The sequence below is a fragment of the Tupaia chinensis genome, unplaced genomic scaffold, assembly GCF_000334495.1.
Source record: "Tupaia chinensis unplaced genomic scaffold, TupChi_1.0 Scaffold000573_1, whole genome shotgun sequence".
In the NCBI taxonomy this organism is placed as follows: Eukaryota; Metazoa; Chordata; class Mammalia; order Scandentia; family Tupaiidae; genus Tupaia; species Tupaia belangeri.
The window spans coordinates 3,194,694-3,208,767 of record NW_006160087.1 but is presented as its reverse complement, the minus strand read 5'-3'; the positions used below and the strand labels follow the sequence as shown (position 1 = coordinate 3,208,767).

The window sequence follows — 14,074 nt, the reverse complement described above, 5'->3', positions numbered from 1 at the left end:
GGCTGGGGGGCTGGGCCGACTAGGGGGCTGGGCCGACTAGGGAGCTGGGCCTCCAGGGACAGAACGCGTGAACACGTGTGCAGCACTGACCTCAAAGTCCAGGTCTGAGTACCGCAACTTCTTCCGCTGGGAGCGGCGACAGGAGGTCATGAAGGAGAAGAGAGGATTTTACCCAGTGTGGGGCTTCCGGGACAGAAAACCAGGTTCCAGGGCTGCGCCATCAACCCGGCCCAGGCCCTGGGGTTGGGAACCCTCAGGGTAGCCCTTGGGGTGGTGGGGAGGGGCCTGCGGGCAGACCTCTGAGGGAACACACACGGACACAGAGCACAGGCCCGGCATGGAGGGTGGCTCCAGCGTGGGCTCCCAGAACATGCGTGTGTCTGCCCTGCCCCACCCTGCCTGTAGTCGGAAGAACGGAGGCTCCCCTCGCCCTGCAGCCCTTTGCTGTCTTGCCAACACAAGGACATGGAAACCTTCCCGACCCCCCTACCTGTCCACCAGCCCCATGCCCTCCTGGCCCTCACTCCCCCCAGACCACCTCTGAAGCCCCAAGGAGCCCTGCAGCATCCACCGCACACCGAGGGCGCCGGGAGTCTCAGAATGCTGGTGCCAGCAGGGCACATGTCCCCGGTTACAGATGAGGACACTGAGGCCCACAGAGAAGGGACCTGCCCCAAGGCCCTCACAGGTGACAGTAAGACATGGTCTGGGCCTCCCAAGGCCAGGCCTGGCAGACGCACTCATCACCAGCCACACCACTCTCAGGTCTCCCGGACTCCCTCCTGCCCCGCTGCCCATCCCTGCTCTGCCGCCCGCCCGGCTCTCCCTCCCTCCTCAGGCCGTGCGCACGCCCAGGCCGAACCCCTGGCCTTTTCCAGGGGCGTGTGTGTCCTCCCGTCCCCAGCCATGTCTCTCTGAAGACGTCAGGGTGCGGCCCCTCCCCGACAGCCCGTGGGCTCTGCACGCAGGCTCGATTGCCCAAACCCACCCACCCACGCTGCCCACAGTTCCGACGTCATCCGTGACCCAAGAGGCCGCCACACTTATTGCTACCTCCCACACGAGGGGTCCCACACGGCCCCTCTGCGGCCCCAGCACGGGCAGCTGTCCCGCCACGGCGCCCAGCACACCCTCTCCAGCGCCTCTGCGACTTTCTGTCTTTGTGACGCCTCCCTGATTTTGCCATCTGCGGCGGGAGCAGGCGCCAAATGTTCAAGAAACGTTTTGGGTGGAGACTAAGCTTGCACACCTCAGCTGCAGACTTCATTTCCTGCGTGCAGAGGGTGGGGCGGGCTTCTGAGGCCGCACACGGGCGCCACTGTGCCTGCGCTGGGATCCTTACTGCACTCCCTCTTCCCCCAGCTAGGATTCTAGAATATTTTAGCATTCCAGAGTGGGCCACTCCCATCTGCTTGTTCCCAGGAGCCTCTGCAGAGAGCAGGCCTGAGGAGGCCAGAGGGAAGGTAGACCCTTGACAGAGACGCGAGCAGGGGCAGGGAGGGCTGTGTTCTCAGTGACAGCTACCACGGCCCCCGGCGGCCTCGGCTACCCAGCACTCTGCCCTTGCTCTGCACGGAGTCAAATGGCCTCTCACTCACCCACCTTGGCACTCCACAGGACAGCACTAACTACCCCATCTTACATACGTGCAAACTGAGGCTCAGAGAGACCAGAGCGCAGGGCGGGCCACACGTGGCTCCTTTCACCCCTGCCTCACCTGAGCCACAGTCTCACGGAGGAGGACTCACCCTCACCCTAACTATGCAGGCACTATGATGAGTGTGAGCGCCCCCGCGTGTCTGAGTCGAGGCCCAGGGAATTCAAACTCCAGTCTGTCCTGAGAGGCGCACGGGCACCGAGGCGGCGCACTCCGCTCCTGGTGACGCTGCACTGGGTACAGCTCGGGGAGGTTGACGCGGTCCCTTCCCGCCCAAGCTGGGACTCGGACCATCCCAGGCACACAAGGGCCACCCTGCCCTCCCCCTGCCCGGCAGCCCCTCACCTCCAGGGAACCCAGCTTCATGGTGGACCCGGGCACGGTCCGTGGCATGGTGCGGCTGCGCTCCCCTGGCTCGGGCACGGTGCGGGGGCTGGGTGTTGGCGGTGGTGGCTGGAAGGTCATGCCATAGGGGTTCTGTAGAGACCCGTAGGCAGGGCCCAGCCCTAGGCCTGAGTGGTCCACAGACAGGAAGCTGGGGTAGCCTTCTGTGTGGGCCAGGGCCTTGGCGGCCCGCCGGGGGGTGCCCTCGGGCCGGGCCCTTGGGGCATCCTCCACACCTCCGCCCCCACCACCGGGCTGCAGGCTCAAAGTCCGCCGGGGCAGCACCATGTAGTCCCCCTCGGAGCCCTCGGTCGGCCGCAGCCAGGTGAGGTCCAGCTGTCGCAGGCCACCCTCCCCGCACATGTACACAGGGTTGGTCTCCTGGGGGGGCGGTGGCTCCCCCAGGCCTGGCGAGGCTGCCATGGGCACCAGGATGTTCCCAGGCAGCGGTGAGAAGCTGAGGCTGCCCTCTGGGCCCACGAGGCAGGACTTGGGCTCCTCATCCTCATCCAGGGACAGGCGAGACAGCGTGCCCGTGATGGTGGACGGGTTGCAGGTGTTGCCTTCCTTGAACAGAACTGGGGATGGGGCGGGAGGGGGGTGAGTTCTAAGGAGGGGGAGCCCTGCTGCTCCCGCCCAGGCACCGAGCCCTGGAGGCAGGGGTGGCTGGTCCTGTGCACAGGAGGGGTTAAGGTGACTTGCCCAGAGGCTGGCAGCAAGGCCGAGCTCCCACGGGAATGCCTGGGCGTAAGCCCTGACCTCTGACCCTCAGCGCAAGGCTGCCAGAGGGCCTTGTTCCTCCGGCTTTCCGGGGTGGCCACTTCCCAGGAGAGAGCTGGAAAGAACTCCTCCGGGAATCACAAAAGCGCTGTCGTAACACCCCGGCCAACATGTCCCTGGGGCCGGCTGAGCACTGAGGGCCCCTAACTCACGTCAGCTGTGAGGCCTACCCTACCCCTCCGTGGGCAGTCTTTATACCACCTCGGGGCCAAGCGCACGGCTGGACTCGGTGACCAGAACCCTCAGGGCCTCCCCGTGGGCCTTGAAGCCCCCACCCCCTGCCTCTCCCATGGCAGACTCACCTGTTTGACAAGCCAGGTCCACGTCCTTTTCAAAGTCTGACTATAGGCGGAGAGGGAGAGAGGGGGACGGGGCGATGTCGCGAGGTGGGAGGGCACGGGCCCTCACTACCCAGAGGGCTGCCACAGCACACGGGCCACCAGGGCCCAGAGTGGTCTCCAGCCCCACCTGACAGGTGGGGAAACTGCATGGGCGCCAACCTGGTGTCAGTGGCTAAGCCCGAATCAAACCTGGTCTCTGTCCCCTCCCTGCCGTGGATGGGCACCAGGCAAGCAGCCTCCAGCAGGAGGTCTGGGGAGCGGTGCCCAGAGCCCCCACACCCTGCCCGGGGCTCACTCACCAGGATCTGCAGCTGCCCGTTCTTACACGAGTCAGGGGAGTCCTCACTCTCGTCGGCCCGACAGACGCCCATCTGGCACTTCACCACGTCCTGGACCTGGGGCAGAGGGCGCCTGCTGGGCCGAGGCCACACGGCCCCCAGACACCCACGCAGGCGTGCAGGGAAGCACACCCAGCCCGCGGGAGGGTGAGGACATGTGGCTGGCAGCAGGAGGCAGAGGGGCAGCTGTGGGTGCCTCAGGCCGTCGGCTTCCACGGCAAGGGCAGCCCTGCTAGGACCTTGGGCACCCGGTCAGGGCCTCAAACCTCACAGTCTGCACAGTGGGGGGAAGCCGGAGGCCGGGCGTCGGGCGTGGGGCGTGGGCAGGGACCGGGGGCCCCGCCGCACCTCTCGGCGCAGGAAGCAGTGCACAGCAGTGATGACGAAGCCCTGCGCGGAGTTGAAGACAGCGAAGAGGGCCTGGAAGAGCAGGGAGCGGCGGTCTGTCATGGCCAGGACAGCGGACATCCAGGTGAGTGCCAGCAGCGGCAGCATCACGCAGGAGCTCCAGAGGGAGGCCCTGGGGACAGTGGCAGAGGCCCATCAGAGTGACCCTCTGGAGACAGGCCACCTTGAGCCTAGGCCTCCACTTGATTTGGGGCCCATGTGCTGTCCCAGACTGGCAGGGCCTCAGGGACCTCCCCAAGCAGGTGCGGGCTGAGGAACCGGAGCCAGAGCGACAGAGAACAGAGGCAGAGAGCAGGGACCTTGGGGCCAGAGCGGGGAAGGACGGACCGACACAGACGCGGTGGGACTACATTAGAGATACGGGCAACCTCTGGGGACAGACGGGGGCTGTGAGAAGGGACAGGGAGGAAGGGAGACAGAGGCGGGTGCTGTGAGTTTCAGCCCCGACCTGCCCAGAATCACTGGGGAAGCTTTTTGAATGCACGGGGTGAAATCCCAAGACTCTAACCAGGCAGGCTGGAGAGAGGGGAGGGAAGGAGACAGCCACAGTGAGAGCGTGAGACAGACAGACGCCCAGGCGCAAGGCGAACAGCAGAGCGTGCAGAGCCCTCCGCAGAGGGTGAGCCCTCAGGGAGCAACAGGGGCAGGCCCGGGGAGCAGAGGCTCTTCTCCCTGGGTCCCCACAGAGGGGTGCTGGGCACCCAGTGGCTGCTTAGAGCCCCGAGCAGGAGGAGCATGGCTGGGGCTGGCAAGGCTGGGCCAGGGCCAGACGCACACCCAGAGCCTCCCTGCCGGGAGGGCAGATGAGCCCTGGCACCCAGGCTGGTCCCACTGCTCCTGACCCACTCCAGCCTGTGAGGGACAGCAGGGTGACCGTCCCTCCTTGCCAGGTGCCACCCTAGCCACTCTGCCTCACAGTCAGCCTGGGTGGGCATTAGGCATGGCTCCAGACAAGGCAGAGGAGGGAACCATCCTGCAGAGATGGCGGGGGACGCCAAGGCAGAGACGGAGAGATGGGCAGGGGCCAAGAGCAGGCCTAGGAAGAGTGGCTCGGGGCTGTTCAGCCCGGCAGGGGGGAGCCCAGTGGTCACCAAAGGCTGCAGGGGCGGGGCGACCAAGAGCAGCTAATAACGGCCTAAGATCCACCATTGGTTACACACGACTCCACCAGGCCCTACACTGAACACTTCACAGGCATTATTCGAAACTGTGATCAGAACAGCCAGTGAACAGGCCTGGGGCCGTCATCCCAATCTGCGGGTGAGGGAAGGAGTGCACCCAGCTGGGCCGAGAGAGGCAGAGTTGGGACACAGGCCCAGCTTGGCTGGCTGCAAAGCCCCGGCTTTTGACAGCTCGTTCAACAGCCTGGTCAGGGGGCAGGCGGCGGCCACAGGAAAAGGGTCTTTCTGCCACTGGAGCTCCACAGCCGGTGCCAGCCACCCAAAGGCAGGGCGCTGCCCTCGGAGGCATGCGAGGCAAAGGTGGGCCCTCTGGGTAGGGAGGCTCTGGGTTTCTAGCCCGGGCTGGGAGGCTGGAGCTGAGGCCCTGTGGCTCTGGCCTCCTCTTCCACAGCTGGGATTTCGAGGCTCTGTGGCTGCAGGCAGGAGGGAGGGTCTCTGAAACGATTCTCTACCTCCGTGACCCAGCCGCAGTTGAGGGTGAATTCAGTGCCTCTGAAATTCTAAGCCTCAGGTTCTATGACAGAGGTAAGACTGACTCCCTGACGCTAAAGTCTCAGTGTCTGGCTGCCGTTCCAATGCTAGGGTGCTGCAGCTGGGAATTCTCAGGGCCTTCCGGGAGAGCCTGGTGGGCGGGAGTGAGGGCCTCTGCCGTGCGGGGCAGACTGAGCTGGAATCAGGCAGGGTGGCAGCGAGGGACCCGGCCCCTCCCAGGAGGCACACCATTCGCTCCGCGGCCCTCTACCGCCTTGAGGGCACAGCGGGCCGGTACCCCTCCCCCACCCACGGGCACTGCCCCCCACTCCTCAGCCCCGCCCACCCCACCACCCCCAGGGGCACAACTAACATGGCGTTCCTGGCCGAGGCTGAGCTGAGCAGGGGGCTGGGGACCGCTCCGCAGGCTGAGCAGGGAAGGAGCAGGCTGGCCCAGGGGCACCGCTCCGACCTCGGGGGCGCCACAGACGCGGGAGGGGGGGACACGTGGGAAGCCGGGAGAGGGCAGAGTGAGCCCGAGTGGGGGGCAGACGAGAGAGAGAGAGCTGGGTTAGGGCAGCTGAGGGGCTGTGAGCACGCAGTGCCCACCCTGCCTGCACCCCGATGCGCCACGGTCAGCGTGCCCGGGGGGCACCGTGGAGCCCCGAGTCTCCGTGAGTGCCCGCGGCCCACCCTCTCCGCATGGGTCCCTGCATGGCCCAGGCGCAGCGCCCCTCCCCTTACCCGGCCCTCTGCTTCTTGGATTTGTCCGAGATGCCATCACGGGCCACGAGCTTGTTGAAGACGACGATTCCGATGAGCATATTCACCTGGGCCAGGCAGCGGTGTGGGGAGACGGGGTCACCAGGCGCCTCCTGGCAGGACCCCAGTGAGAGCTGGGTGCAGGGAGGGGGCGGAGGGATGGACAGGAGACACTGGGCACGGACCTCCCAGGGTGCTAAGGGGCACCTACCAGGACAATGACAGCTGCGGGGCCCACAAAGGCGTAGAGCAGGCCACCCTCCAGGGAGAGCCAGCAGCTAGGTGGGGGAGAAGAGGGGGCGTCGGACACCAGCCCTCTGCCCGAGGTGGCCGTGCCCACTGCATCGGGGAGACCAGCCACGAGCCATGGCTCCCCCCACTCGAAGGTAAGCTCAGCCCTGGGGCTGCCCCGGGACAAAACGGGACTGGCAGCCAGACGGCCCTTGGCCGTTACTGGTCCCGACATGTACTTTGCAGTCAGGCCGACTGGGGCTCAGAGACAGGAGGCCGTCTGCTCACAGGTCCACACAGTCCCGGGCCGGGGCTCTGGCCTGAGGCGTGATGCCCGTCCCAGACCCCAACAGACCCTGGCACCCTGGCACGGCAGGCCACGTACTAGCTGGAAGTGCCGTATCCTTTCGTGCGGGTGAAGCCGACGGACACGGCCACCACCAAGGCGGGAAGACCTGGGGGAGAGCCCGAATGAGATGCTGCTGGTCCTCAGGGCCCCTCCTCCTCCCAGACCCCCGGCCCTCCTGCCCCTGCCCCCACGGCCCAGCAGCAGAGACCAGCACCGGCCCTGCTCACCCCAGCCCAGGCAGAGGAAGCGCTTGCGAACCAGGCGGGTGCGCATCCGCCCGATGACGGCCAGGTAGGACTGCCAGGCCTCGGTGAGCACCCAGCAAAAGGAGGACAGGAAGAAGAAGTGCAGGAAGGCGGCTGTCACGGTGCACACGCCCTGCAGGGAGAGGGGACGGAGGCAGTGGCTCTGAGCAGCCAGGGGTACTGGGCTGCCCATGCCCGCCGCCAGGCGCTGCCACGGCCACCCACCCGAGCCCCGCACCCCACAGAGCCCTGCCAGGCACCCCCGCCTTCCTGCACCCACACACAGCACGACGCAGGCCTGGTGACACACACGCAGCAGTCGGCATCCAGGGAGGCGGTGGGCAGGGCGCCCACACAGACGGGCTGGCAGGGAGGGGACAGACAGCAGCGCCTGCCACGTCACGGCTGGGCGGGCCGTGTGCTTGGCACTCAGTGCTGGCACTGCGCAGACAGCCGAGGGCACGGGGGATGGCCAGCGTGGGGCATGCCCAGGCAGGTGGCAAAGGAGGCCTTGTTCAGGCTGCCACAGTCCCGGACATGAGGCGGCCCGAGGCCACCTGCCCGACACAGTACCCACGTGGCTCAGCACACACTAATGGACACGAACGTGCACTGGAGTACACACCCTCTCAGCACATCACTGCTCACACGCAGTACCTCGCACACGTGCCCTTCCCTAACACGTGGCTCCAGCAGACACCACAGCCATGACCGAAGGACGTCCATGCAAACACACGTACTGCCCCGCAGACGCCGCCACCCTCGCCCCACGCCCGGGGTGGGTGCCTGCCTTGCTCAGCGCCCGGGACTGGCCCACAAGGATCAGGACATTGGACGCCAGGATGGACAGGCAGAAGTTGAGCAAGATGATAGAGCGCTCAGACTTGATGAACCTGGCGGGCGGGAGAGGCAGAGGCACTGGCACCCGCCGAGCCCTGCGGCGGCCACCTGGCACCCCGTGCCCACGTTGGCCCTACCTCCAGAAGGCAGCGTAGATGGCCAGCAGGGTGAGCAGGGCCATGCAGGACACGGCACAGCCGATCACGAGGGGCACTGAGGGGGAGCCCGCCAGCTCCAGGGCCTGGGGAGGTGGGCCAACGTTCAGGTGGAGGCCGGAGCGGGGCGGTCACGGGGGCCCTGTCTCTGATCTAGCCTGGCACACCCACGTGCAGAGGGCACTGCTAGTGTATCCCATGCACAGAGCAGACCCCGTCACACACACCATAGCCCCCCACGCACACACAGGCCGTCCTCAGCCTGGGGCGTCACCGTGAGCACATCCCAGGCACACGGACTTCCGTGTCACAGTCCCACACGGCTCACACACAGTCGGGTCACCCGGGTGCGTGCGGCCCGATGGCGGATGGCCACTGAAGCCCGGGGCCCCCTCCCTGGCCCAGCCCAGGCACCTCGCTCACGCTCACCAGGTCCCTGGGCGGCTGGGCCAGCACGGCGAAGGTGGAGGGGTGCTGGCACTGGCAGCGGGTGTGGGCCGCCTGGGTCTCCAGGGTCTGGCAGCTCTCGGTGTCCCAGTCCCCTGAGCTGGCATCTCTTGGGTGGGGGAGAGGTGGAGTGAGCCCTGGCCCAGCTCCGCGGCCCTGCCCCCAGTGCCAGCCACTGCCTGGGGACAGGTACAATCCAAGGCAAGGCCACATCCATGAGGAGACAGCAAAGAGCCCACTCAGGCCAAGGAGGGCACCGCAGGACCCTCGGCCCCGGCAGGAGACCCCTTTCTGATGGGCGGCCCTAGGGCTGCGCCTTCCGCACCCAGCACTGCCACCCGACTCACGCTCTGGAGTAGTCCCAGCTGGCGCAGTGGGGGTCCGTGGTGCCCTGGGGAGAGGACGCCAGGGTGGTCTGGGTGGGGAGCCCAGCGCTGGCCACCGGCCGCCCTGCACGCAGCTCTGTGCAGGCCGGGCCCAGCCGCCCTCGGGGCAGGCCCCCTGCCACGGGCCGGCCAGCCCCGCCCGGCCCCTCCCAGGCACCCACTCACGTTCACGATGTAGGAGAGCTCCACTGTGATGAGGGGCTCGGCGGGGGGCTGGGGGGGGGGGCGGCTCGGCGGGAGGCTGGGTGGGCGGCCGCACGGTCACTGTCATCACCCGGGATGTGACGGCCAGCGGGGGCCTGGGGGGACAGCACTGAGGTCAGCTTCGGCCGCCAGGTGCCCCGCCCGTCAGAAAGTCCAGAGCTGCCTCAATGGGGACAGCGGCTCCTGGGGGCCAAGACTCCAAGAAGGCCTGGAGCACAGCAGGCCCAGGCCTGAGTGCGTTCCCGAGCACAGCCCACCACCCTAGACGCCAGCACTGTCCCTGGGAGCTGCGGGGTGTCCTGGGGATACCCGCATCCAGAGTCAGGTGAGGTCTCCCAGGGTGCAGAGCTGTGCAGACCTTCCCGGCCAGCCGGGCTGTCCGACTAGCCCTGGCCTGCACCTTCCCGACAGCAGCCCCACACACGTCCCGGGGACTCACCTGGGGGGCGGCAGGATGAGGCCGAGGGTGCGGTAGAGCACAGCACCAATAACGAAGTAGGGAGACTCGTCAGGGTCTGCCGGGAGGAGGCGCTGGTGGGAGTGGCCTGGTCCCGGTGGCACCGTTCCTGGGCCCCTCCCTCTGCCAGGGCCACCTGCTGCCCCGGAAGCAGCAGGCTTCCCTGGGGAGGAGAGGCTGAGCACCTCCTTGGGCAGGAAGAGGCGGTCCTCAGAGTGCCGCACCCAGTCCTTCATGCCCCGGCGACCCCGCATGGGGAACGTGATGTCACTGGACACGGCCGAGACAGGCTCCCGCTGAATACTGATCACTGCAGGCACACAGGGACAGGCGCGGCAGAGAGACGGGGGCCGGGGACAGAGGGGGCAGATGCCCAGGTCAGTACAATCCAGAGCGCGGCGGTGCAAGCAGGGAGGTGATGACACGGAGGCGAAGGAGAGGCAAAACCACGGAGAGACACAGGGTCAGATGGAGGGGGCCCACGGAGAAGAGAGGGGAAGAGGCCCTGGGAAACCACCCCCCGTGGTGGGCTGGGTCCTGCCACATCCGCCCTCTCCCTACCCCCGCCGGCCTCCTGTACCCAGGTTGTCCGTGACGATCAGAGAGCTCTGGAAGGCCTTGAGGGCGTCGCCCACCAGGTGAATGAAGTCCTCCACGACACGGAGCAGGTGCACAGAGCCGGGGGACACCTGGGGACAGGGGCGGTCAGGGCCGAGGTGGGGCGGGCCACGCGGGAGGTGCCCAAAGCGGCCGTACCTGCTGAGCGTCGTCCCACTTGTCCTTGTTCTCGGCGTCCACCATGAAGCTCACCACCTGGAAGAAGCGCTGGGAGAGAGCAGAGAGGGTTGGGGGCGAGGGTCAGGCCCTAGCCTGCCCGAAAGTCCCTGCGAAGGTCCATGGGGCTGGGCCTTCCCTCAGGGGAGCGCAAGGGGGCACCTGCACGTCATCAGCCGAGGGCACGTAGGTGGCTCTCTTGAAGGTGTCAGTGACGTTCCTCAGGATGTCCACGGAGAAGAGCAGGTCCCCACTGTAGTACGTGCGCCGGGCCAGCAGCTCCTGCAGGCTGCGCACCACCTGTGACATGCCCTCGCCTGCCAGCATGCGCTGCCCCTTGGCCAGGTGCTCCCGAAGCTGCGGGGGACGTGTGGGCAACTGGCACTGGAGTGTCAGGACCCAGCCCCTCCCGCTCTGGGCCACTCTCCGCACCGGGTTGGGGGAAAGGTCACGGGAAGATGCTGGAAGGGGCGCAGGGACCATCTAAGGAACCCTCACGGAGAGAGAGAATCCCAAAAGATACTGCAAAAAAAAAAAAAACAGAAACGCCTCGAGGAGGAAGGTGCTCAGGTGTAGGAAAGATGACAAGCCCACGGGGACAGAGGGCCCCAACCCACAGGGCTCACGTGGGACAGAGTGCAACAGCACACGCCCTCCCTCACCTGTCTCTAAATCACACGCACCACACACACCTCGCTCTGGTCGGACACGGACACGGGCCACATCTGCTGGCACCGCTGCTGCCCCATGGCAGGCCCTGGTCGGGCACTGGGGACACAAAACTGAACTCTGTCCCTTCAAGGAGCCCGAGCCTAGCAGAGCACGCGGGGACACGGACGGTCACGCCTAACCAGTACGACCAAGAGGCGTGGGGCTGTAGGACCGCACCGCGGCGGGGACTCGAGAGGCAGGTCTCGGGACAGAGGAGGCATCTCCATACCAAGAGAGGCACAGCCAGGCAGGAGGCACGGCATATGCCAGGGCGATGCCAACGAGCAAGAACCAAGTGCCCGCTGCCCGCTTCCAGTCTGGGACAGACCTACGGGGCCCTGGCCCGGCGGGCACTCACCGACAGGTATAGGTAGCGGTACTCGTGGGAGATGCAGCGGGCAAAGCTGGGCAGTCCCCAGTACGCCACGCCCTGGGCACTGAGGAGACAGCGGCGGCTGGCAGACCCTGCCAGGGGCGGACGGCGGGTTAGCAGGGAGGCCGCGCCCACCCACCACCCTCCACACCTCAGGATGGTGGCTCCGAGGGCTGGGGCCCAGAAGAGGGCGGCCAGCACGGCAGGGCGGGGGCGGGCAGGGGGGCGCCCGCCCGCACCGGAGGCGTTGGGGGGGCACTTGTTGTAGATGATCTCGCCCGCCGCGGCCCTCTTCCACGTCATCAGCATCACAGACTCGTCCCGGCACATCTCGTGGAAAGCTGTGGGCGCGGGGAGGGGCTCAGCCGGGCCCGGGCTCGGCCACCCCCCCGGGCCTGCGGGCAGTACCTGGACACCTCTTCTCACTGCAGGGCTTCACCTCCTCCCCGGTGCCCTCGCAGGGGTAGCCCTGTGCGCCCGTGGCCTGGCACATGCGGAAGCGGCGCTGCCAGCCTGTGTCACATGTCTTCGAGCACAGGCTCCACGCGTTCCATGGTCCCCACTTGCCGTCAGCGACTGTGGGAGAGGCGGTGTGAGTGGCCCCAGAGCCTCGGGACAGGGCCGCTGCCCGCCCCTTGTCTCGGAGCTCACCCGGGCACTCTCGGTTGCTGCACTCGCGGGGGTCGGGGAGGGCGCCCGAGCACGTGGCCCAGGCTGGGCCCGCCACGCTGCACTTCCGGCTGCGCTGCTGGGTCCCGTTGGCACAGGACGAGGAGCACGGGCCCCAGGGACCCCACTCTAACCACTGGCCCTCCACTGCATGGGAGACACAAACAGGGGTGGCTGTTGAGCACGAGGCGTGAGGACGGTGGGGGCAGAGTCCCCAGGGAGACCACAGGGCCTGCTGGCACTCAGACCCGACCCGCTGGAGCTAGTGTGTGGGGCTGCAGTGTCCTGTCTGCCTGCCACCACGCTGAACTCAGGGCTTGTCTCCACGCAGCCCCCGCCCCAGCTCCTGCCTGCCTGAGGACAGGCTGCCTGCTCGAGAGCTCCATGTCCTGTCACAGTCCGCCTGGCCCCAGGCACCAAAGCGCTCTGACCTTAAGGACGGCCTGGCACTGGAGGAAGGGTGCTGGCCAGCAGCCTCCTTCCCATGGGGTCCCAGTGTCCCAACCCCACGTCAGGTCAGGGGTCACCTCCCACCCCCGCAGGAATATTTCTCCAGCTCCCCATGCTTGGTCAGTTTATGGGACTTCCCTCCCCCCACGGGCAGGACACTGAACCTGACTGCCTCCCTCCGACTCCCGACCCCCACCCGGCTGGGCAGCGCCCGCCTGGAAGCCCACGGGCGCTACTGACCCGGGCAGGCGGCCATACTGCAGAGCTTAGTCTGCAGCTCAGGACCCTCGCAGGCCTTGCCGCCGTGCTGGGGGGGCACGCAGGTCCGCATCCGGCTCCGGGACCCCCTCCCGCAGCTGCGGGAGCACAGGCTCCAGGACCCCCACTCCTCCCACACGCCGTGCACTGCAAGGAAGCACCGGCCGGTGGCTGGGGCGGCACCATGGCCCCGCCCACTGCCAGTGCCCGGCCCCATCCGCCCACCAATCAGGAGCCCCGCAGCTCTGCGATTGCTCCTTATTGGCTCTGCCCTGGGTTCTGTTCCAGGGACATCTCAGGTCGCCAGGGCTCCCTCTTGGAGGGAATGCAGAAGACACAGGCTTCTGGTTCCCATTCCCAAAGGTCAGCCCCTGTGGACGCCTAGACAGGGAGTCTAGGACCAACCCAGGAGGGGAACCGAGGGTCCTCCACTCCTGTGGACACGGGAAAACCCAGCAAAGGCCCCAAGACACACCACATCCCATCGTACCCCTCCCACCCCCAGACTCAGAGCCTGAATCCAACAGGGCAGGCCTGGAGCAAGAGAAGCAACCCCCCAGCCCCAAGCGCACGGACACACAGATAGACAGGAGCCGCTAGTGCACAGACACCAAGAGCTCGCGCTGGAGCACAGCTCTGCCCAGCCCCTTGCAAACTCCTGCCACACCCAGGTACCCAGAGACCCCACCTGGCAGACACTGCTCTAACCCACAGCCAAGAACTGCGTGGCCTGGACACCACGTGGCTCCCTCGGGAAGCAAGGACGGGGGACAGCTGTCCTGCCCCAGGGTCAGTGGTCCCAGGCAGGCACATGCACTCCTCAACAGCTACATGCTAAACTAAGAAGTTCAGGGAGAGGGAGGCGCCCTGGGGCATGGGTGGGGAGCCCTGAGGAGGGAGGGAACAGACAGGGAAAGCTTCCTTTAAAAGAAAAAGGCATTTGACCGGGACCTTGCAGTGCAGGGGGTGGTTCAGGGCCAGGCTGGGAGAGGGGCCTGGATGTGAGGAAGCAAACGCAGAGAGGTGGGGAGGGCGCAGGTGCCTGACTGTCAGGACACGGCATCAGGAATGATGTGCCCAGAACTGAGCCCAGTGGTGCAGGCCTGGTCCGACTGGTCTGTGCCCAGGGCCCTGGGCCGGGCTGGCATGGCATGGCATGGGGGACAGTAATGTGTGCTGGATGGAAGCAGGGCAGACAGGCAT

The 14,074-nt window shown here is 66.8% G+C and overlaps 1 protein-coding gene across 1 annotated transcript in view; it reads right to left on the bottom strand.

Annotated features, from left to right (window-relative positions):
* The window catches only part of ADGRB2 (adhesion G protein-coupled receptor B2), a 42,695-nt gene that overhangs the window by 2,123 nt on the left and 26,498 nt on the right, over positions 1 to 14,074 (bottom strand). The window contains 25 exon segments of the mRNA XM_006158124.3: positions 91 to 126; positions 2,003 to 2,619; positions 3,124 to 3,163; positions 3,462 to 3,557; positions 3,849 to 4,020; positions 5,934 to 6,032; positions 6,305 to 6,390; positions 6,534 to 6,600; positions 6,939 to 7,008; positions 7,130 to 7,280; positions 7,938 to 8,040; positions 8,125 to 8,228; positions 8,572 to 8,698; positions 8,937 to 8,980; positions 9,141 to 9,218; positions 9,220 to 9,274; positions 9,619 to 9,946; positions 10,217 to 10,325; positions 10,393 to 10,461; positions 10,573 to 10,767; positions 11,480 to 11,586; positions 11,734 to 11,835; positions 11,903 to 12,070; positions 12,146 to 12,310; positions 12,854 to 13,018. Of these exon segments, the coding sequence (XP_006158186.1) occupies positions 91 to 126; positions 2,003 to 2,619; positions 3,124 to 3,163; positions 3,462 to 3,557; positions 3,849 to 4,020; positions 5,934 to 6,032; positions 6,305 to 6,390; positions 6,534 to 6,600; positions 6,939 to 7,008; positions 7,130 to 7,280; positions 7,938 to 8,040; positions 8,125 to 8,228; positions 8,572 to 8,698; positions 8,937 to 8,980; positions 9,141 to 9,218; positions 9,220 to 9,274; positions 9,619 to 9,946; positions 10,217 to 10,325; positions 10,393 to 10,461; positions 10,573 to 10,767; positions 11,480 to 11,586; positions 11,734 to 11,835; positions 11,903 to 12,070; positions 12,146 to 12,310; positions 12,854 to 13,018 (3,353 nt within the window).